Here is a 24,247-nt window from a genome sequence, read left to right as displayed (position 1 = left end):
GGGGAAGGCGAGAAGGGAGCTCAGCTCGTTCATCACAACACTAAAGAAAGATCTTCTTACTGACTTGGCAGGCACTTTCAGCCACAGTGTTGGTTTCTTTCACGGTTTGCATATCTTTATATATGTCCACTTGTTTTTTATCCTTGCATGATGTATTTGTGCTTTGAGTATTTTGCTCTTGGCCATTACCCTCCTACTTAATAAAAGTCTATTTCACAGGGAAAAAAAACAACTATCTTGACACCAATTGTATCACATACTCTTCATTTTTGTCAAATCTTGGAACATGAAAACTTCTTGCACCTCTCGTACTTCAAATTTTATTTTTAGTTTCTGTACCATGTTAACCAGATCAAACATATTATGATTTACTGAAAAATACTAAGCAAACTACTTAGACTTAGATTTTATTATTAACAAGGTTCTTGCAAGTTTTTTAATTCATCCAGATATGAAGAAATATTTGATCAAAAAAGGCTTCTTACATATATTGAAGAGAGCTTGAACGAGTATAATGCTCAGACAAAGTCTCCCATGACACTTGTTCTCTTTTCTTATGCTGCACAACACATCTTGCGTATCAGTCGCATCATTAGACAACCATTTGGTAATGCTTTACTAGTTGGTGTTGGAGGCGTTGGTCGGCAATCATTAACTAAATTAGCCACCTATATGGCCGGATTCAATATCTTTCAAGTGCAAATCACCAAAATTTATGGTTTGACTGAATGGCAAGAGGATCTCAAGGTAATATTTCCCTTTTTGGAAATCCTATGGTATTGATAGCTACACAGCTTAAATACCATAGGAGTACTCTTGCCTTGAGCACTTGCTTTTGGGGATTTTTTCATACTTAATAGAAGTACTTTTCATGGGGGGGAAAACAGCTTAAGTGCTTATGCTCCATTCCATGAGCATACATGGTTTGGATAAATGGAAAGCACATGGGGATGTTTCAGAACATAAATATTTTTACCTTAAATGTATCCTAACACTGACTTTTGGTCATCTCTTTGATATACAATATCTTGAAAATAGCAATTATATTCAAATTAAATCAATATTTACAAATAACTTTAAATTCAAAATGGCTTTTACATGAACAAGTTGTCCATGGAGAATAAAGATCTCAACCTTATGCATGTTGACAATATTTTAAAAAAACATTTCTTACCTGCCGCCGCCGTTAAATAACCTGTGGTCAAAAAATAAAAAGTCCAAAAATTGGGAGTGCCATCCGATTTGAGAGATTCAGCTGGACCTTGGGGAGTAGTTTTGGCCATCTAGGGAGGGAGCTCACACAAGATAACAAAAATGGAGTTCTTTTCATATGCCACTCATATTAACAAATGACTACAATCAACAGCAACTCCCTGTCGCCCCCTGCTTCCGTGCCTCTTCCCTGTCCCTTCCTACCTCTATCCTGCCCTCCCTGCCCACTGCTTGCACCCCACCTCCTTGCTAACCCCTACTTGCTGATCCTGCCACCTGCTATCTCCCTCTGTTACATTTCTGCCTCCCTCTTCTGCTCCATCTTCCTCCCTCTGCTGCTCCATTTGCCTCCCTTCTCAGCTGCTCCCCTCACCTCCCTCTGAGCTCTTTACTTCACCTCAGCTCCTTCCCTAACCTCTCAACCCCTCCCCTCCCCTCACCTCTCTCTCAGCTTCTCCCCTCCTCTTAGCCCCCCCCCCCCCCCCCCTCTCTCATTCTCTCCCCTTTTCTGAGGTCCCCCCCCCCCTTTCAGCCTCTTATCTTTTCTCCCTCTCTTTGCCCCACCCCTCCTCCCAGCCTCCCCTCTCAGCCCCTCCCTTCTCCCTTCAACCTTATACAAGCAACTGAGAAATTTTTCAATTGTTTGAATTGGCCTTCCACCCTCAATTGACGAATGGCAAACCATCTAGAAAATCCTCGACCACTTCCACCAGCCGCGAAGATGTACCTTTTCAAAAGATGAGTTGTTGCAATTGCAAAAGTATGTGGAGTTTGAGAGCTCCACCACTCTATCACATGTCCCGTCCCACCTAGGGACTGGATGCTTGCGGCTTTACCAAGGACAAATGAAAATGTTTGGGAGACGATTTGTGATCAGTCCCAGGAGCAGGTACAGGATTGGATTGGTAGCAGAGCAGCGAAGCTTCTTCAGCAGCAGTGGAAGGAGGGAGACGTTCATCTGAGATGGCGCCGCGGCGCCAAACGCTTCCGTCTTTTGGTCATCATTCGTCCGCCTTTGGAGTGGATATACGTGGAAGGGCTCTGCCCTTGGAGGACCTCAGAGGTAGCGGGCTTCTATAGTATCTCTCTGGCTGAGGCTTCGAGTTGGTTAGAGAGAGCTTACCACCATGGGACGAAGGGCCTTTCCCCTCTGCTGAAGGTTTTAGAGGGTGGGTCACATGATCCGGCCTCACCCTCGAAACCCTCACAGAAGCGCCTTCGTCTGCACACCGGACATCCTCCGACCACCTCGACATCAACCGCAAGCAGACAGTTGTTTGCGGCCCATCTCTCCTCTTCATGCGTATACGCATTATCTCTTGGAACGTCAACGGGTTCCACTCATCTAGAACCCGTGGCTCCAGGAAGATGGTGCTCAAACAGGAGCTCCAGCCAGCTTTGGTGGGAAGGGTAGATGTGCTCCTATTACAGGAACACAAGCTTTCGGCTTCTCAGACCAGTAAGTGTGGGAAGGTCCTCACAGGGCGCTCCCACACCTACTGGGAACCTTCGATTGGCAAGCAGGGGAGGAGCGGAGCTATCTGTACCTCCATCAACGCTCCTCTTGTACAGCATGTGTGCGGTTTTGGCACCTTGATCCTAGGACGAGCGCTTTGGGTGGGCCTAAATATTGAGGGATCCCGCATTGGCATCCTCAATATCTATGCCCCGACCGACCTGAGACGGAGAGCCGCTTTCTGGAGCTCCTTGACAGACTGATTGCCAGAGATGGATTCTTGGATTGTAGGCGGGGATTTCAACAACCTTGAGGCTCTAGAGGATCAGCAGGGACGGGGCCCAGAGTTCCTCGGTATAGCTCAGGTGGAGCAGTCGGAGTGGGACTCCTTTTTGTTTGCCGTGGGAGGTCGTGACAGTTGGAGAGAGCCCTCCTTTTGCAAGTGGCCAGGGAGCTTGGACTTCTCTTGTGGTTACAGGAGGGAGGGACGCAGACTTTTGGAGCGGTTGGACCGTTTCTATGTCAATGATTGGGCGATAGGCAGAGGTGGAGAGTCAGGGGTGGTTCCAGGGACGACCCTTTCTGACCATGCCCCAATCATCCTAGTCCTGGACTCAACCTCTCACTCCTTACCTCCCCGCACGTGCCAGATCCCAGACTCCATCTATTCCAGAGCAGAGGTTCGCAGCAAGATAGTGGACCTGTGGGAGCGGGATTGGGACCCCCTGGGGGATATGGCAGCTCAGGTATCGCAGGTCCTTGCCGAGTCTAGTCTCATCTGCCAGCAGGAGGCGATTCGGGTTAGGCAGCAGTGGTGGGCAAAGGAGAGGGGCCTCAGGCGAGACCTTGCCTTGATTCAGCAGATGCAACAGTCTTCTCCAAGCTCCGAGGAGCTCAGACGATAGGAGGTTAGAGCCCGAGCCATGTTAGAGGAGATCACCCAGAGGCATTCAAAGTTCTCGTTCCACGCTTCCAAGTCCTTTTGGGCTAGGAAAGGTGACAGGATGTGCAGAGAGTTCTTCAGGACTCATGGCTAGAGGTCAGCAGGGGAGCAGATCCGCTCTCTTAGGGCGCAAGATGGTTGTGTCAGGACACGAGGTCAGGGACTTGGCGACAGATTTCTATATATCCCTGTTCCAGCAGGAGCCCCCAGACCCTCGTGCCCACCGCTGTAGGGAGGAGGTGTGGAGGCATACGCCGACATTCGTGCAGCCTAGCATGAGTGAGGCCCTTCTCGCCCCGCTCATCGTTTCAGAGATGCAGGATGCTGTGAGAGATATTGATGGGCAGAAATGCCCAGGTGAGGATGGGCTCTCTAGAGCTTTCTTCACCGCCTTTTGGGAGCAGATCCACCAACCCCTGCTCGCAGCCTTCCAGCATATCTTTTCCAGCGGATAGATGCCAGAGAGCCTTGCGTCAGGCTTGATTTGCCTCATCCCCAAAGGGGGGGACCGTCAGGAGATCAGACAGTGGCGCCCTATCACCCTCCTTCCCACTGCCTACAAAATCCTCGCCAAGATGATCAGTAGCCGCATTCGCCCCCTGCTACATGACCGGATCCACGACACCCATACTAGTTTTGTCCAGGATCGCAGTATTTTGGACAACGTCTTCACGTTCTCAGAGGTGACAGAGTGGGCCCAGCATAGTGGCCAGCAGCACCTAGCCATACTCCTCCTTGACTTTGGGAAGGCGTATGACAGGGTAGACTAGTCCTTCTTGGAGGGCACACTTTCTCGGTTTGGTTTCCCGGACGAGTGGATTAGAGGTATTGCTAGCCTCTACAAATCAGCCTCTAGTCGGGTTATCATCGGTGGCAGGATGGGGGAGAGATTCACCCTCGAGCGCTCGGTACGTCAGGGCTGCCCGCTTGCGCCCTACCTCTTCCTCTTCTTTGCGGAGGCCATGGCTCACTTCCTACGAGCCTGTACCACTGGTCTTCGTGGGATGCGCCTCCCTATCAGGGATGATGTAGAACTTCTGGACTCCGAGTATGCAGACGACACGGCCCTGTATGTGCAGGATGATATTGAGTCACTGGAGCAAGTGAGACTATCTCTAGAGGTTTTTTGCCTAGCCGATGGGGCAAAAATAAACTGGCATAAGTCAGTTGGTTTTCTTACGGATCCTGGAGCCAGCTCGCACTAGGGTATTTTCTTGGGGTTTCGCTGGATCCCTAGAGGACAGATGACACGCTACCTGGGCTTCCAGGTAGGGCTGGATACCACGCCGGCTCAGCAGTTCCTACCGGTCCTAGCTTCCATACGACAGAAGCTAGCCTTCTGGAGCACGGCCCGGCTATCTCTGGCAAGCAGGGCCCTTGTGGTCAATCAGGTCCTTCTAGCCATCGCTTGGTATGTGGCCTCCTATTGGTGCTTCTCGTGATCGTGCGTAGCCCAGCTGAGGAGACTGGTGCGAAACTTTCTTTGGTCTGGCTCAGACGGTTCCAGCACCACTAGAGCCCAGGTCGCCTGGCAGACGGTCATTCTCCCCCCCAGACAGAGGGCGGTCTTGGCATCATAGATCCAGAACTTCAAAGTCAGGCACTACTTGGCAAGCTAGTCATCCGCGGTCTGACCCCAGGAGGGCAGACGTGGAAGCTCTTGCTTCAGCCGGGTCTCAGCGCGTGTACCCCCCGCGTGTACCCCCCAGAGAGGGGGTGATTGGCAGCCTTCTATCCGGTGGATTTTCACTTCAGCCCTGCTGAACCAGCCCCGCTCCCCCTTCCTCCACAGCCTCCTCTCGGTCTGGAGGAAGCTGTGGCACAGCCTCTCCCAGGTCCCCCCCAGCTGCCAAGAGGAGATGGACAGACAACCCTGATTTGGAGCAGCCAGGTGACAGATGATACAGGTCGCCAGCTTGGAGAGAGATCCCATATCCCATGGGCGATCTGGGCGAGTGGGCCTGCGCGCTCGGTCCGGGTTTGGAGGGACGTCTTTAGACAGTTGGGCCTAGACGAGCTGACAGCAGCAGTAGGTATGGCACGAGGGATCCAAGCTCGGCGAGCGGAGATTGATGTTGCCATTCTTGCAGGTTGGAGGATTCCCACAGTCACCAGACAGTTCCTCCCAGGAGATGAGAGGTGGCTAGGGTAGTTCACACCGCGCGGCATTCCTTTGGTGGTTGCAGGCCTTTTCTCAGACTCCTCAATTCATTTCTTCTCCGTCACCAATGGTAGCCGCCTCCAGAGCAGTGAGGCTGTGATAGAGACCCCCAGCTTCCTTGGCAGCGCCTTCGCATCATAGGGCTGCAAGGGAAAGCGTGGCATTTGGACCCCCTGGTTGAGCAGCTGGAGACTCTGGATTTGGGAGAACCGTTCCCTGACAGAGGTGGAGTGGGACCCAGGGGAGTGGTGTTGGCCACCACTTCATGCTTCAAAGAACCTTACCCCCTTCTTCTCATATAGCGCGCGTATCGGTAGGCGTGCTCTTAGGGCTCTTCAGCGTAGGCTACCCACCCAGGCACATAGTTGGTGTGCCCAGGGGATATCTCTGGTCTTTCTTCGTACATTCTGGAAGACTCTATGGGCAAGCTGGCGGCCGAGAAAGATCTCTTACTTTCTTTGGATGGTGGTCCATAAGGGGCTACCAGTTGGGAGCTGGCTGAAGCAGATGGGGCAGGAGGGGCACTGCCATATGTGTTTTCAGGATGAGGAATTCATGAAGCATTGCCTTTGGAGCTGTTCACATGCTCAGACAGTATGGAAGGGAGCCATGGGGATCTTAGCGAGGGCGGCACCTGACCGGTCACTTGGGGAGCTTTTTGTTGGTGCAGCACCGAGATGGGACATCACCTGGCCTACAAGTTCTCTCGGCAAGATCCAGTTTTCTTCATCACGCAGGCCACCTGGGCACACATGGAAAGCTTCCCTTGGCATCTGACAGAGATAGATGCAGGAGCGATGACTCGGCACCCAGTTTGGGAGATCATTGGGAGTATCGTAGGCTGGCACATCTGGACCTCCAGATGCGCACAGACCCTAGGAGATCAAGCTTCTTCTGCTACCCAGACCCTCGCGGACATCTGGAGCACGATCATTCACACGCTCAAGGGTCAATGGGATCAGATTCAGGGGGACTCCCGGGCAGGGAAGGAGAAGAGACGACGCTTCCTTTGCAACTGGGACCATCAGGAACTTTTCTTCCAGCACTCTGCTCAGAGTCTTCAGTGGCATTACTCGCCCCCACTGTGGCTGTTTGTCCACACTCAGATGATTATGCCCTGAGAGGCTTGTAATTTAATTTTTGTTTACCCCGGGCTGCATCCGTTTCGTGATTGCAGCCCGCTGGCCTTTAGGCCTTCTTGTACTCTCGTTTCTCAAGTAATATAACAAGCACTACTTTTTGCAAAAAAAAAGATGGAGTGTGGCATATTGTTAGTGGCAAGGAGAAAAAGCCACCATCAGATGAAAAGAAAATTGCACACTGGGAGAATCTGAATGACAAAGCTCTTTCTCTCATTGGTTTGGGGTTGGGTGATGAAGTTATCCATCATTTTGATTTTGATTCCACCGCTCACAACTTATGGGCTAAGTTTGAAGGATTGTTCGGCAACAAAGTCATCAATTCAAAGGTATTCTTAAGACATGAATTCTTCAAGCTGCAAATGAAGCATGAACATACTCACCCAAATGGCCGTCGAGGTGTGTACAATATCTGTCCATATACTGGCGAATGTGTGTAAAGGGTAAGAACATCCAGAAAGCATGAGGATTGTGACATCTATCTAGGGTCCATAATGAAACTTAGAGCATGCCTCATTTACAACAATCCTACACACAAGAGGGAGACCTCTTTTTAGTGCTTTTTGCTGCTGTACATTTGAAGTCTTTAGCAAGTAAAGTCTTTTGTTGATGAAAAATAAGTGTCCTATTCGACCTATTTGCATAGGAAATTAGAAATCATTGCTACCTACTGCTACCTACTGACTTTACCCGCTTGGTCTATTCAATAAGCCAATAGACTAGCAGAATATGAGAAGCTGCCTGCAAGAGGAAAATATTATGACATATAAATCAATGCTTGCAAAAAAATGTGAGTCAATTACTTATGTCTTTGCTGGTCTAACTCTTAGTATATCAAGTTTCCTTCAATTGTTTGACATAAAGGCACTACCTCCTCAATTTCCCATTGGTTGCAGCTTGTATTGAAGAAATCAGGAGCAGAGGGTAACTCAATGGTCTTTCTTATCAGTGATACTCAGCTGAAACAAGAAAGGTTCCTTGAAGACATTAATAACATTTTGAATACAGGGGAGGTACTCTTTCTACTTGCCAGTAAAAAATTATGAGATGGAATGTGCAAAGATAAAAAACAGTTTTTCATAAAACCCCCAAGAAGTAGAGAAGCTATTGATTTTCTAACATTTTTAAATTTTTGGGAAGAATTTTGACTTCATGATTCACATGAAGATTGTTGTACTTAACTGAATTGTCAAGATTTTCCTCTTTTCAGTTGTTTAAACTTCTGTGGATGTAATTGTTTAGTGTTGCAGTCCTACTTTTGCCAAAAGATAAATATTTGTATCAGCTATACATGTCATGAAATGCAAACTGCTATTCTCAGTGAAAAGGAAGAGTATGCAACACTTTCTAGCTTGCTTATTTAAAATCCCTCTCCCTTGAATGTATTCACGCCTCTTTTCTCTATCTATTTTTGCTTTCTCCCATTGGAAGTGAATGAGCTGGTCTTAAAGAAGTCCTTACCACCAAAGTAACTTGTGTTTTAGAAATCCTTTTGAAGCGTCGTTCCTATTTTCAATGGAAACCACATATAGAATAAGAGTGAAGCGCATGTAATTTTTGTGAAAATACTGTTACCAGAGATAGAAGTGGAGAAGCATGCCAGATAGACTAGGAGCAGCCGAATGAGACTAGGTGGCCAGGGTGAAGCTATGCAGATAAGGATGACGTGGACTGGGAGTGGCTCAAAATGAGAAAATAGGTCACTTGGGATGGAGCCTGACACCTAGAATGAGGTGGACGAGCAATGAATCGATGAGAAACTAAGTGGTTGAGCTAGAGCCAGCAAGCCCAAGTGCCTTGGGATGGAGTCAACCAGCTTGGGTGGGAGCCAGGGTTGGAGCGAAGCAAATGGGGAAGAAGCTAGTGCACTAGGACAGAGTCAGGTTGATTGTAATTGGAAGGGCTACCCAAAGAACAAATAGAGACCAAAGAAGAGTCAAAAGAGAAGGGGATCACCATTAAGACATAGTCCATCGGCTGGCCTTGTGAGGTCAAGAGTGTTGGCAAGGATAAGCACAGCACAAGTGCAGTACCATAAGGAAACCATAAAGGATTCAAAGCTAGAGAGCAGCTTTGCTATGGAATGGAGTTATTGCTTTCCCCCCCTAATGTCTTAACTACCCTTGGCTGGGGGAGCATACCATGCAAAAGAGGTAGACAAGAAAAATCAGCCAATGGGGAGGAGAATTCAATCTGGCCAGCCAATAAAGAGAAAGTGATCGTGGAGTGGCCATAGAATCCAATGGTATTAAGATATAGACTTCATTGTTTTAAGTGGAAATCTTGGAACAAAAGATGAGTGAGAAAGATATTTGGTGTTGCAAAGAGAGTGAAAGAAAGAAAGAAAGTTTACTAAAGTCTATAAGCTTGCTTTAGTATAACCATTTTAAAGCAAGCGTATAGCCTTTCTCTTGCTTATAGAGAGAGGCTATAAGCTTTCTTTAGTATAACCGTTTTCCAAGCATAGTGAAAGTCTCTTTGGTGGAGTTTGTGTTGTTTTTGCATGAGTCTTGTAGGCATGCAAAACCTCCCTACACAAGTGGCCCAAGTCCATCTCAGAGCCATAGATGTTGCCTTGAAGTCACATGTGGATGATGGCATTCGAGCCTCACATGTCACCCTAATTCACAAGTAAAATTGTGTCACCGTAAAGTCACAAGTAGCATCGGAACCCAGATGTCACCCTAGAAGACACTCATGGCATTGTGACAGTAGAAGTCGCTCATGTCATGGGAACCCATAAGTACACCAATCTTTTTATTTCCAGAGAGAAAAGAAAACTTCTATTAATGGTTGAAAAAAACCCCATGCTTCTAGCCTCCATAAAGGGACTGAAGATAGTAAATACAATGCAAGGCTGTTTAGAAAACACAGCCTGTTCCCAGGGCACCGACTCACAGCCACAGATGTGGTCTATACATCCAATGGATATCACCCGCAGAGAAAGTGTTAAAAATCCCTGCAAAATCCAAGCCTTGCAGAAGTGGTCCCATCTTTCGATGGTCTTTCTCAATCCTAGAGTACCGCGCTCCCAGGTAGCAAGTAGTGTGAAGATGATGTCCTGCCAAATGGCCAATAGCGGAGTCGTCGTCTGGCCCCCCATCACCATACTGCACCGAGCAACCAAAATGTTCCATGCAGTAATGCTGGCCACCGTCTCCCAAACACTGTCCTTTGGTGAGAAAGAGGGGTGTGAGTGGGAAGGCGGTACTGCATCATAGGCCTCTATCCATGAGACCTGTTGGCCATGGATCCTATAAGCTGACGACACTGGGTCGATGGAAACAGCGTTCCCGCCCTCTGTGAGCCGTGCTACCATCCCCCAATTGAAGCCCCCCCTGCATCTGTTGAGTACTGGCCACTATCCGAAAGGATGCAAGCTAGATCGTCTGTGTTGCTAGCAACACAACCCCACAGGCAATGGGGGATCGTCTCCAACATGCCCTTTGCACAATAAAGGCACCTATTGTCGACTCTCATCTGCTCTAGCCAAGGGCCGATGGGCAATCTTCCATGAGTCATCAACTAGAAAAAGTAGGAGACCTTCCGTGGTCTCAGGTTGGTCCAAAGACGAGGCTAGAATCGTGAGATGACCTCCCTAGGAACATCCTGTTGTACCCAGTGTCTCTCCCTCGACGGGGTCCAAGTTGCAACCTCTAATTGGATTTGTCGACCAAGGCTCGTCGTGTAAGAGAAGAAAAGAACTCTTTCCGACTCTCCTACCCGAACCACTCCCCGAGGCCCCACTGCAAATTACGATGCCAGCCCTCCTAGAGCCAAAGGCGCCACACTTCTCCCTTCCAACCCAAGAGTACTGTGTCCGCGTCAATTTGCCAGACCTTTCCTAGACGGCATACTACTCTAATCCGTTGCCACTCTAGCCCTCACAAATCACCCGCAGTCTCGCCATCGCTCTCTAACTCCGCCTGTAATTGGCTACCTGGTCCCACCCTGTAGAAGCAATGGCGGAAAGAGAGGAGAGTGTTCCTGTAGAAGCGGACCCTAAGGGGTACCCGAACTTGGAGAACTGCCCATCCTAGCAATGTGGATTCCAGAGAGAACACATACCCTCCCACCAAGAGGCCGATATCACTGACTCGATCTCTATCATCCTAGTGCCTGCCCCTCTCAAATGAGCAAGCGCCCGTGTCCTAGCCGTCTCCTTTCGTGGAAGCTGTCTCCAGGCTCCAAACGACCTTGTTGGGCCACCACTGTCCCACTGTGCCCAACCGATGTGCATCTTCTGTCCTAACATCCCTCCGCATCCCGGACCTTTGGGTGCCAGATAAGTGGCTGACGATCAAACTCCTCCCTACATGATAGGCTAGCCTAAATAAGTCCGCCATTGCCAGACTCTAAAGAGGATCCTCATCAAAGGGGAGCCCTTCCTTGTGAGGTAGGCCTTTGAAAAGATCCATTTGTGTGATTGCTGCCACTGCCACCACTAGTGCAGGGAGTGTTCCCAAGAAGCCCACACTAAAGGAGGAGCTTCCAAGGATCTCCGCCTGGGGTGAGACCTCGTACCGCTAACTTGCCCAAGAGGGCGTTGCTCTGCATCTCTAGATCAATGATGCCCAATCCTCCCTATGATTGAGGTTGAATCACCGTCTGCCATGTGACTCTGGCTCTAGTGTTTTGCGTGCCATCCAATCCCGCCTAGAGGAAATTCTGCACCAGTCATCTTAGGTGCCCCATGCATCCCCAGTGAAAACATCAACAAGAGGATATGTACCAAGCCTAGCAAGGAGGACCTGGTTGACCACTAGCGCTCTGCCTGCAAGAGAGAGTTTGGTTGAGCTCTAGTACAAGAGCTTTGTCTGCACTCTCCAACACTGGGGCGATCTGCCGCTTCGCTGAATGTCGATCCTCCCAACCTGGCAACCAATTTATCTCACAGTCTGCCCACACGAGATCCACCGAAAGCCAATAGCCGAACCTCAATCCCAAATCTCCTGGATCTCCTTTGCACTTGTGAAGAAACCAATGATTTGGTGTAGTTGATTCGAGGCCCCGAAGCCTCATAGTAGATGGCTAGAGCTCCCGTAACTGCTTTTAACCCCAAAGGAAGTAGCCTAGAGCTTCCGCTACAAAGAAAAAGAGGAAGGGGACGAGGGGGCAGCCCTGGCGAACCAATCTTGAAAGAGAAAAGTTTCCCTTGTGTGTCCGCCACAACGATCACCTGACTGGAGCTCATTGCATAAAGAGCCGACACTCCTCTAATCCATCTGTCCATGAAGCCTAGTCTCTGCATCGTACCCTCTAGAAAGGACTACTCCACCCTTTAATAGGCCTTCTCGAAATCCAAGAGAAGAATTGCGAGAGGTTGTGACTCCTCCCTAGCCCCCAATTGATCGCCTCTCAAAAAGTGAAAATGTTGTCCAGGATACTCCTCTCTTGCACAAAGCCTGTCTGTATGTCATGGATGATGTCCGGAAGGTGTGGCCACAACTGCAAGCTCAAGACCTTGGATAGGATCTTGTATGTAGTATCCAAAAGTGTGATCGGTCTCCACTGTTGAATGTCCGATCTCTCTCCCCCTTTCGAGATCAGGCATATCTAGCCTCGACTCAAGGACTACGGTATTGAACTAGAGTCAAAGATCTCATGACAGACAAGACAAAAGGGCCTGCTTATGAGCTCCCAGAAGCTCAGGAAGAAAGTCGGGCAGAGTCAAGCCATCTTCCTCTGAGCACTTCTGAGAAGGGAGGGCCTCCCAGAGCTCCTAGTCTATGAATGGAGCCTCCAGGGACCTGCTAAAAACCACTGTCACCACTGAAGAAACCTGGTCCTAGACTTCCTCGTGTGCTATAAGTGCCTCAGAAGATGCCACCTTTGCCACCTCAGGGGATGCCACCTTTGCCTAAAACCGGTGTCACCACTGAAGGAACCTGGTCCCAGACTTCCTCGTGTGCTATAAGTGCCTCAGGGGATGCCACCTTTGCCTAAAACAACTGCCGATAGAAAGCTGTGGTCATCTCAAGGATCTCCTAAGGGTCTAAATGCATCTCTCCTTGGGAATCCCGCAACTTTTGCAGCTACATCCCTACTATGCGTGGCCCGGCTGTCTTTAAAAAATGCATGGTCATCTTGTCCCCTTGCTGGACCCATCTGGCTTGGGACGAGTGATAAAAAAACTCAGCGTTGTGGACCTTTGTATCCTATAGAAGGAGTCTCTAGCATCCTGGTGATCCCAAAGCCATTGAAAGTCTGGGTCATGCTCACTGAGTCTCTCTATGGAGGCTAGATCTCACCTCTGCTCCTAAAGGGAATGTCTCCGTCGCAAGCTTGGCCTGTGACTAAAGCTCCTCACTGCTCCTTTCGATCGCATCTGCAACCCAAGCCACCCATCCCTCAACTGGCCCATCATTTGGTAGCTGCCATATCAAGGCTTCTACCCGTTGCACCTCCTCCCCCTATAGGAGGCTATCTGAGATGTGGATCCCCTTTCAAAGAAGATCAGTACAGGGCTGCTCGAAGAAGAGTATCGTCGGGGAATAGTCTGACATAGTGGTACCTGCCAAGATGCCACTAGAGCCGCCCCTATGCAATGCCCAGTCCCCTATGTAAAATTTGTCTAGTCGCTCCAAAAGCCCATCCTGTCTCCGTTAGCCAAGGAAAACTGCAGGCTGCTTGGGACCCTCGTGAACTCTGCCTCTCGCCAAGGATCCCTCCCTCTGATCGCAAAGTTAAATTGCTTCCATGTGCTCCTCTTTACTGCGGGCATCTCAAAGAAGAAAGTGCCTCCCTGTTTTTCCTCCCCATGCTCTAGATTGTTGAAGTCGCCACCAACAATCCAAGTGTCCACATCCGGGATGCACTTGGAAAGTCGCCTCCAAAAAGCAGGGTAGTGCTAACAACAAGTGGGTGGATAGATGTTTAGGATCCCAATCTTGGACTCACCTGCCCAGACTCCCATCCAAACTGCTCGTCCTGCAATGATCTCTCCCTGGACGAAAACCTCCGGGGCAACTGCCTACAAGACCGAGATGCAAACTCCTCCGTTCCTGCCTTCTACCGCGGACCAAATCTATGGGCCTCTACATGGTAAGAAGTGATGACGGCGTCCGATGTCTGCCACTGAGAGAACATATGCTCCTGAATCATAAGAAAGTCCATTGTCCAACCAACCACTGCCCTCTGTAGCTCCTAGCAAAGTATCAAGTATTATCGCTGACTATGAGCACGGTCGTGAAGCCTGTGTATGTTCCAACTCACCATCGTCCAACTCATGGGGAGGGAAAAGCAGGAAACAAGTCTCACCTGTGAGTGGGAGCTTGTTCTAACAAAATTGCCTTTTGCGACTTTGATGGGGGTTTTTTTTTTCCCCAAAAAAGAGACTTCTATTAAGTAAGAAAGAAACTCGCTAGAGCAAGATCTAAGCGGAAATACATCATGCTAAGCATGTAATAAAAACACCTCAGAAGAATGAGGTAGAAAGAAACCAAGGCTGATGCTGAAAATGCCAACTCAATTCTGTAGAAGTCTCAGCAAGGAAGGGAGAATCTCTCCAATCCCTGAGAAAAGCAACTCTTCTGGAGGAGGCTGCTCGAGAGGATCCCTGCATGGTCGCCCATATGGCCATCAGAGTGTGTACCTAAGTACTGGCCAAGATCTGAGAAGGGTGAACATGAGAACCCTCCATAGCCTCAGTGCATCTGGCTCTCCAAATGTGCCATGCTGCAATGCTAGCTAAAACCTCCCATGGAGAGTCAACCGAGGAATGAGCAGCCCTGAAGAGAGTGGCCAGAACATCCTCTAAAGGGCACGACTCCACAAGGTGTCATCCAATGTGTAGAGCCCAAGACGAGTCATGTCTCTCGAAGAAAACCTAGGGCCCTGAAAGAGTGAGCCAAGCCACTGATCCCCAGGTCATATAGACGGGGAGGCGAACAAAATTGCTGAAAAGTCTTGCAATCCCCTTCTATATGATTCTCGTCTGTCTGCAATCCCAAAGGCAGTGTTGTACTGTCTCCGAAGCAGAAAGGCAACGAGGGCAAGTAGGGTCAGCCCCAAACCTGGATCTCCAATGATTCAGTGCTATCCTGCCATGAATAGAAAGCCAAAAGAAGAGAGTGATTTTTCTATTCCGGTGGGATTTCCAGAGCCTCTACCAAAAAAATTTCTGCAAGTCTGCATAAATCTGATAATTCTCCCAATGAGGAGCTCTGGTGGGCCTCCAACCCCTACAGCTGAGCTGGAATTTCCTGGCATTACTAACCATGTAACGAAAGAAGGGGATGCCTTTCTCTCAGTGCCCTTCATCTATCCACTCCCATTCCCCAGGGTCCCACTGCAAAAACTTAATTAGGACACCTCCATAGAGCCATAGCCTCCATGAGCCCAGGGCAATGAGTAGCAGGTAAGGATCCAAGTACCACTGTGAGAGAGAGCCATGCTCCATGAAGCCAACTACCCTGATTGGCTGAAACGGTACCTCCAACAATATATCATTTGTGGACTTGGACAGCTTGCCCCCCAAAGAAACATCAAAGACTAGGGCATCCTCATGTGTATTCCGTAAAGCAATCACCTGCAAAGGAATGCCCGATCTGAAAAATGCCCCCATCTAGGTGGAACAAGTAATAGGCATGTTGTTGGCTCTTTCCTACTGTTTTCGTAGGAAGAGCTGGGTATTCTATGTTGCAGGGTTCCGAGGCTTTTTGTCACCTACAGATATATTGGGATTGTCGTTGTAGTATATGTGTAGCTTAGGACCTCGAGTCGTGTTCCGGTGAGAGACGTAGGCTTAAGTGTGGTAAGCAAACAAAGTGTAAGCATGTGTAAAAGGCACGTAAACCATTGTTGGGGTAATGAAGGCTTTCGCCTTCATTGGGGGTTGTAGGGTTTAGGAGGAGTTTAAGGGTTCAGAAGGAGGATCCAGGGTTTAGAAGGGGGTTCCAAGGTTTAGAAAGAGTTCAGGGTTAGAAAGAGTTCCAGGGTTTAGAAGGGGGTTCCAAGGTTTAGAAGGAGTCCAGGGTTAGAAGGAGGGTCCAAGGTTCAGAGTAGAGTACATGGTGGAGAACTCGTCTCCCTCGTAGATCATGGAGATTAAGGGTTTAGGAAAGCATAGGAGTGGGAGAGGAAGAAGGTGTAAGAGCATGGGTGAAGGAAGAGAGAGAGGAGGAAGGAGGAGGAGGGAAGAGGAGGAGGGAGAGGGAGGAGAGAGGAGGAGGAGGAGGAGGGAGGAGGAGGAGGAGGAGGAGGAGGGAGGAGGAGGAGGAGGAGGAGGAGGGAGGAGGGAGGAGGAGAGGGAGAGGGTGGGTTGCAGGGTTGGAGGAGAGGGGAGAAGGGTTGCAAGGTTAGGACATGCTTTTGGACGTGCAGTGCAAGGAAGCATGGACACTTGAGACAAATGCTTGGAATACCAATGTAGACTCAACACAATGCCCCAAGAGTGTGGGCTTCATTCCATTATGGGGTATTTATACAAGTTGGAGAGCTTCTCTCTCTGCATGTAACACAAAGTTGTATCACAAAGTTGTATCACCTTCTCTTTCTTCATAAGTTCATGTTGGCACAGAGTCAACATAGTTGTTACACAAAGTTGTAACACAAAGTTGTGTCACAAAGTCGTAACACATTCTCTCTCTTCATGTAGAAGTTGTAACACAAACTTGTAACACAAAGTTGTTACACAAAGTCGTAACATAAAGTTGTGTCTAGAAGTTGTAACACAAAGTTGTATCACAAAGTTGTATCACCTTCTCTTTCTTCATAAGTTCATGTTGGCACAGAGTCAACATACTCCCGGATCCATTTGATTACCCGTCCTCGGGTTATGGCTTATTTTGATTTCAGAGTTGGGATGCCATGTGTGTAATTCAGTGGCTATTTAGCTTGTGGTATGCGAGTCGTTCCTGCTGTAATTCTTTTGCACCACACAATTTGTAGTCAATAGTCAAGAAACTTATCTCTTCTTAAGGAGGGGTAGATGACTATGAATGTCAGAGGGGATCTCGTTGCTGAGGTTGCGGACGCTGCCATCGAATCTTCTTGGGAAGAGGTTTAGCGGGGGTCTCATTGTGGAGGATTGGTATAAAAGGATGTTGGTCAAGAAGCTTATCTCCACTTAAGGAGGGGTAGATGACTATGAATGTCAGAGGGGATCTCGTTGCTGAGGTTGCGGACGCTGCCATCGAATCTTCTTGGGAAGAGGTTTGGCGGGGGTCTCGTTGTTGAGGCTATCATTTCTTGCTATCTTGCATACAGGTTGGATGCGATTGCACCCGTAGCATTGAGCTTGTAGATAATTAGTATGCAAGTTTGATATTTTTGCATATAGGAGACGGCTGTGATGTTTGGCGGAGGTCTCGTTGCGGAGGCTGCAGACTCTGTTGCCAATTCATCTTGAGTTTTGGCATAGCTTCGTGTACTGCGTGTGAATTCATTGCATGCTTTGAGAGTATGGAATGAAAGTGTGTGATACTATTTTTTATGCAAGCTATTATGTGCCTATGCAAAATCATGTGAGTGCATGTGATGTGTCTAACTATATGCTTATTTGTGGGATTTGATAGGGAAACTAAGACTCAAACATCCCTAATGTGCAAAAAACGTGCGTATGCAGTGAGTGTGCGTGTAACAATCTAGTGCAAACTATATGTGCAAAAACGTGCATATGCGAGTGAGTGCTTGTGATACAATCTAATCCTAACTAAGGAAGACTTGGTTTCCCAAATCTTTGTTTTTGTCGGGGATGGCTCACGTGTTGATGTAGTAGCGCTTCAGTCGGCTCCCGTTTATTGTTGTGTTGAATTGGACTCCATCTAGTGTTTCAAGTAGCACAGCTCCGATGGGATTCATCTTTCGTACTCGGTAGGGTCCTTGACCTAGATACTTCAGTTTTCCCTTGTGTACTTTGGCATTGTATAACAGGACTAAGTCGCCTTCCTTGATGTCTTTAGCTTTCAAATTCCTGTCAAACCATGCCTTTCTTCGACGTTTTTCTGTTGTCATGGCATGATAAGCGACTAGTCTTGTCTCTGTATGCTTTTTCAACTGACAGAGCCTTTCTTTCAAGGACTCATGATCACCCATGCGTTCCTGTATTGCGTTCCTGTATTGCGATGCGTAGACTTGGTATTACAAATTCGAGTGGGACCACGGCTTCAAGGCCGTACACCAATTGAAAAGGTGTGTTCCCTGTACTGACCTTGAATGTGGTTCTGTATGCCCATAAGGCTGCATTCAGTTTCTCTGCCCAATCAGAACGCTGTGGTTCTACTACCTTGGTGAGGATATTGCATATGATTTTGTTTGTGGATTCTGCTAGTCCATTCCCTTGGGGGTAGTAGGGTGTGCTTTTTCTATGAATGACCATGAAGCCAGACAAGAGTTCTTGGATTACCTCATTGACAAAATGTGTGCCTCTATCCGACACAATTTCAAGGGGGCATCCGAATCGGGTGATCACATGTTCGTACAAGAATCTTGCTGTGCTTTTGGCATCTGCCTTTCTGACTGCTTTAGCTTCAGCCCATTTTGTAAAGTAATCAGTGGCCACAATGATGTAGCGTGCCTGTGTTCCTTTTGCTGCTGGATGTATGGGACCCACATAATCAATCCCCCATTTTTCAAATGGCTGTTGTGCAACAACTGTTGTTAGGGGATTGAAGTCTTTGTGTTGTGGTTTAATAGTTCGTTGGCAAACATCACAGCCTTTTACATATTCATAGGCATCTGCCCATAGTGTTGGCCACCAGTAGCCTGCGAGGAGAACTTTTCTTGCTGTGGCTTCCCCTTGGAAGTGTCCTCCTGCAATGCCTTCATGGACTTCACTCAGGATTGGCAGGATCTCATGCGGCATTACACATCTTCTTAATATCTGGTCCTTGCCCATCTTGTATAGTTGTCCTGCAATGAGTTGATATGGTGCAGCCTTTAGAATCAATTTTCTGGCATCTACTGCTTTCATGTCAGGGGATGGTCTTCCTGCCATCAAGTACCCAATGATATCTCCACACCATTCTGGAACAACATCTATTTGAAATAGTGTGGCATCTGGTAAGTCATCTTCTACTCCAGTGGCTTCTTCTCCTGTCTTGACTCGAGACATGTGATCGGCAATGTAGTGTTGGGCACCTTTGCGGACCACAATTTTGAAGTTGAATTCTTGCAGCAAGAGGAGCCATCTGGTTATTCTTCCTGTGGTACACGGATGGTTCACAAGATAAAGCAATGCTTGATGATCGGTGTAGAAGACAAAATCATTTGCGAGTAGATAGTGCCGAAATTTCTTTACACTGTACACCATTGCGAGGGCCTCTCTTTCTGTGGTTGTATAGTTGATCTCTGCATCATTGAGTTGTCGACTGGCGAAGTAGACGGGGTAGTCTTTCTTATGGTCACCCGGTTGACAAAGCACACTCCCAATTGCATACTTGGATCCATCAGTATGAACATGAAAATCAATATCCCAATTGGGAGATAGAAGGATGGGTGCTGTGATTAGGCGCCACTTTAAAAGCTCAAAGGCTTGGTCGCACTCTTCGGTCCATAAGAACTCCACTAATAATTTGTAAAGTGGTCTAGCTATCATGGCATACCGCAATATAAATCTTCTATAATAGCCGGCATGTCCCATAAAGACCTGTACACCTTTGGAATTTGTAGGAGGAGGCAATTCCATGATGATCTTGATTTTGTCCATGTCAGTTGCAATCCCATGTTGAGAGACGATGTGTCCCAAAACAACTCCGTGGGTGACCATGAACTGGCATTTTGTTGGATTTAGGGAGATGCCATACTCCCTGCATGTGATTAATACTTCTTCCAGACATTTGAAGTGGTCCTGTTTGGTTGAATGGATGCACAAATCATCCAAGAACACCTGTAAAAACTTATTCAAGAATGACTTGAAAGCTGTGAACATGACTCGCTAGAATGTGGCTGGGGCATTACAAAGGCCAAATGGCATGACTCTATATGCAAAAATACCCCATTCTGTAGCAAATGCTGTTTTTGATTGGTCTTGAGGAGCAATTTGTACTTGGTTATAGCCACTGAAGCCATCCAAGAAGCTATAAATTTCAGATCCTGCCACCTTTTCCAACACTGTTTCTGTTAAGGGTAGGGGGTAGTGATCCCTAATTGTGGCGGCATTCACATTTTTCAAGTTTACGCATATTCTGAGCTTCTTGTTGCGTTTAGGCACAATGACAATGGGTGAAACCCAATCAGTGTGCTCTATCTCGTAGATGAATCCGGCATCTAGGAGTTTTTCCAGCTCATCATAAACCATGGTGCCATATTTAGGATTTGTGCGATAAGGTCCACATACCTTAGGGCGAGCACCTTCCCTTATAGGGATCGTGTGAACTGCCACTTCTGGTGAAATTCCTTTCATCTCTTTGTATGACCATGCTAGGCAGTCACGGTATTGCATTAGGAGGTCTTTGAGTTTGATTTCATCTTCTTGACGGAGCTGTTTCCCAATGAAAATCAACTTTTCTTCCTCCCCTTCAAGGGTGAGGTTTATTGTGCGTGTTTTTGCCGGTCCCTCATAGATTGGAGTTTCTCCAATGCTATCGGTTTCTTGAACTTCAGATTCTCTGATTGGTCTTGGCATTGCTATTGGTGCACTGCCACTTGTATAATTCTTAAAGTATTCCGGCACTTCTCGAAGATCGGCCTCTGATGGGGTTGAACTAGCCTGAGATGTGTCATGAGTACTGGGTGGCATAGTTGCATTTAGTAATTTGTTAGGCTCTTCTTTTCTTTCTTTGTCTGAAGTCTCTTGATCGAGCTTCATCCGCACATGTGGCTTATATTTCCGAAACTTCTTACGTTGGGAACTGTGGGGTAACTTTTCCACTGGTAAGGTGTGTCCAAGTAAGGGTTCATATGCTGCACATACCCCTTCCAGTCCTTCAGGGGACCATTCAAGAGGTGGTGGTTTTGACTTTGAGGGGACTGCCTTTGCAAGATACAATTCCACAATCCTTGTTTGGACTCGTTCGAATTCATTGAAGTGCTCGGCCTTGGCTTTTCTGCGATTTCCTCCGGCAGCTTTCTTGCGGGATCTTCTGCTGTTATGCAACTGTGGAGGTTCAACTTTTGGGAGCTCGACTGCCATCAGGGCATGCAGAATGGCTAGGTCATTATCAAAGATTTGATCTTCAATTTCAGCATTGGCAGCCTCTGTTTCAAGGTCCCAAGGAAAATCTGAGTCATTATTGGTATGGGTACCTTCTTCAGGTTCATTATCCCATTCGAGGTCAGCCATAAAGAAAGGCATTTCTAGATCGATTGGTTCTTCATGCGTCGGTGGAGGATCGACCTGTAGTGTGTTAACATCTATCTGTGAGAAGATGGGGTCTAATGAATGGCAGTTGTCGATGGTTGCCAATGTTTGTATCCAGTTATTGACATTGCTTTGTGAGTCACCTGCTATGGCATGCTGTTGCAAGGGATCTGATTTGCTCGAGATTGTCGTGGAAGATGTGTCATCCAATGCTCTAGGAACAATGGGTTTAATAGCTCCTGTCCCCACATTCACCCTGACTGCATTGTCTCGATTCTGGATTGTCAATCTATCAGTGCCCCAGTCATGGAGGACTGATGCTTCCCGTAACCAAGGACGTCCCAGTAAGATTTGATAGGATTTTTTGGGGAGATCCAAGATTGTGAATTGAAGGGAAAAGCGGACTCCTGCGATCTTTGTGGACACGCCATTCACTATTCCCAAGGGTTTAGCCCGTGAATCATCGGCAAGGCGTATGTTGAAATTAGCCTTTTGCATTGGTGGGAGACCCCATTCTTCGTAAAGCTCCTTTAATAGGACATTGACACCTGCTCCACCATCCACTATGGCTTGGATTTCATTATATGCCTTGTGGATCAAAGGCACAGTGATGTTGCGTATGTCATCTTTCTCACCCATCCGCACAGGGATATCATCAATGTCGTTCATAGGTGGAGGGCGATTTGCGAGTTCAATCCATCCTTTGAAACTCTCCCAGAGATTGGGACAATTTCGTAAGAGGATTCCGATGGGAATGGACACAGGGCAACTCAGGATGCTAGAGAGTGCAGCTCCTTCAAGTTGACGTGGCGGTACATTCTGTTGTGGAGTTTGTTGTTGGAACAAGGGCTCGAGTACAGTATCAATACTTTGTGGGGCCAAGTCATGGAGTGGGTCTTGAGCTTGTTTCTGAGCCTCAAATTGAGCTTGTTCATTTTGGACCCATTGCTGAAGTGCCTGAAAACGAGCCTTCTCCACCTCTGCATTCGGGAATGGAGCTTCTTTTATTCGAGGCTCGGGAGTTGATGTAGATGAACTCGGCTGCTCATTGCTTGGCGGAGGTGGAGGCACTTGTGCTTTCTTTCTCAGAAGTCGCTTCGGTTGGATCGGAATGATAGGGTCCTTCGTAGCCGCTTTCTGTTGGCGTGTAATTATATTGATAGGTTGTGACCTTAGACTTGCCCGGACCCAGACTTTGATGGTCCACCCCAATGATGCCGATGGGGACGTCAGGCTTAACCTCTGTTTGTTCTGGGACCTTATTTTTCATGGGACAATCCATACAGGCATGTCCTATGCCACAATCTCTGTAGAGTGGTTGGAAAGTGGCTGGGCTACCGCGATGAGGGCACTCTGCGATTCTATGATTTTCTCCACAACCGTAACATTTGATTGGTGCGCAAAATGTGTTGGGTCGCACTTGATTTGCATAGACTGGTATTAGACCCTCTGCACCTTCTACATAGTACACTGGGTACTCTGCTTCATACTCAAATAGTGAGTCTACTTCTTCGGCTTGTAATTGATGTATGGGAACTGCCTGAGGACCTGGATTTGGTGCTCTTGGATACGGTCGTGGATTCGGATTCCTGAGTAGTTGTGGGACTTGTGTCCGAACGGGAACTGGGGGCGCTTGTGCAAGTGCCGGTTGCCTCTATACTGGCATGGGTGCCGCTTGGTATTGTGGTGGTCGAGGCGGATTGTTGCGCATGTTGAAGATGCAACTGGTCTCATCATGGCCGCCGACGACACAGATATGGCACCACAACCGTGGCGGTGGATTTGCTTGTGCATTGATTCTTGCTCTTAGGACTGGGCATTCATTTGCTGTATGATTTGCCAAGCAGTGTGGGCACCAGACATGTTCTCGCCGTGGATATGTTTGAGTTGGCGGCTGAGACAAGTGAAGTTTTTGATCCATGGCCTGCATCATATCTTCTTTCAGCTTCAAGGTCATGGCCTCGAGGCGATCTTCATTGGATGTTTCGGCAGTGTCCTTTGATTTACCTTTTTTCGAGCGCTTATCTCGTGTATTTGATCTGGCATCATCACTGCTAGTGTCTGAATCTGTCATGCCATCTTCGATGTCAATGGCTGCCGCATGAGCAGCACTCAATGTTTCATAGCTACTTATCTTTTTCATATCCTTGCGGATTTTCTTTCTTAGACCTGCTATGAACCATGCCGTGAGGTACTTTGCATCTGGGCGTGGGTCACATTTGGCGATCAATCTCTTCATCTTTCCTAGGTATGTGCGTACATCTTCCCTCCGGCCTTGTTCGATCTTGCTGAGTTGGAGAGCGGGATCATCTTGTAGCCTCTCCGTTTGAAAGCGACGTTTGAATTCGGTTTGAAGTAGGTCCCATGTAGCACGTTCTTCCACAAGAAGGTCGAGGTACCATTCTGACGCCTCATCAGTTAAGGCCATTGGAAACCAAGCCACCTTAGTTTCATGGGATTGATCACCACCTGCTCGACATGCGGCATCAAAATGTTGGAGGAAGCGAGCAGGGTCTCCCCTACCATTATATTTGGGAAGTTCTAGTTTTCCTAAGGGGCGTCGGCCGTGATTGTTGTGATTTCGTCGATTGAAGAAGTTGTCAGCCTCGGCATCAAGCTCGATGTCCCCATCATGCTCAGGACGACGTCCAGCCATGTTGGGGTGTGGAGGAGTTAAAGGAAGTTGTTGAACCTCAGGGGGGGATTCGAGGTAGAGGATTGGCGGGGGCGGTTGTTGCAGTGGAGTAAGTTGCGGATTGGGCGAGCGTTGGAGTCGAAGTCGTTGGCCGGAACGTAACTGCATGCAGATGGTGCGTGATTGGCTAAGGGGATCGCTACCCCAAGGGCGGGCGTGGAGGTGGTGTCGTTAGGAGAGTTAGAGTGATGTTAGTTTGTGTAGGGACCGTCATGTTAATAATGTGCCTAGGATTGTCCTACGTGTGTAGGGAAATGTGCCGGTGCAGACGGATCGTTAATCGGAGGTCGCGGCGTGAAAATACGAGTGAATTAATGCAAAATGAGGCCCACACGGGGGCGCGAATGAACGTGTGCTAGGGATGCCGAAATGGTGTGCAATGGGCTGGAAAAATACCCC

The 24,247-nt window shown here is 48.1% G+C and overlaps 1 protein-coding gene across 1 annotated transcript in view; it reads left to right on the top strand.

Moving 5' to 3' along the window:
* Window positions 1-24,247, top strand: part of LOC147886979 (uncharacterized) — an 874,612-nt gene that overhangs the window by 680,683 nt on the left and 169,682 nt on the right. The window contains exons 29-30 of the mRNA XM_087394085.1: window positions 450-747; window positions 7,808-7,924. Of these exons, the coding sequence (XP_087250211.1) occupies window positions 450-747; window positions 7,808-7,924 (415 nt within the window). The remainder of the gene's footprint in view (window positions 1-449; window positions 748-7,807; window positions 7,925-24,247) is intronic.

Source organism: Dipteris shenzhenensis, chromosome 23 (genome assembly GCF_047967505.1).
Source record: "Dipteris shenzhenensis isolate YYH24624 ecotype China chromosome 23, Dip_SZ_1.0, whole genome shotgun sequence".
Taxonomy (NCBI): Eukaryota; Viridiplantae; Streptophyta; class Polypodiopsida; order Gleicheniales; family Dipteridaceae; genus Dipteris; species Dipteris shenzhenensis.
Note: the sequence above shows the minus strand (reverse complement) of the source record. Positions and strands in the feature narration are given on the sequence as shown.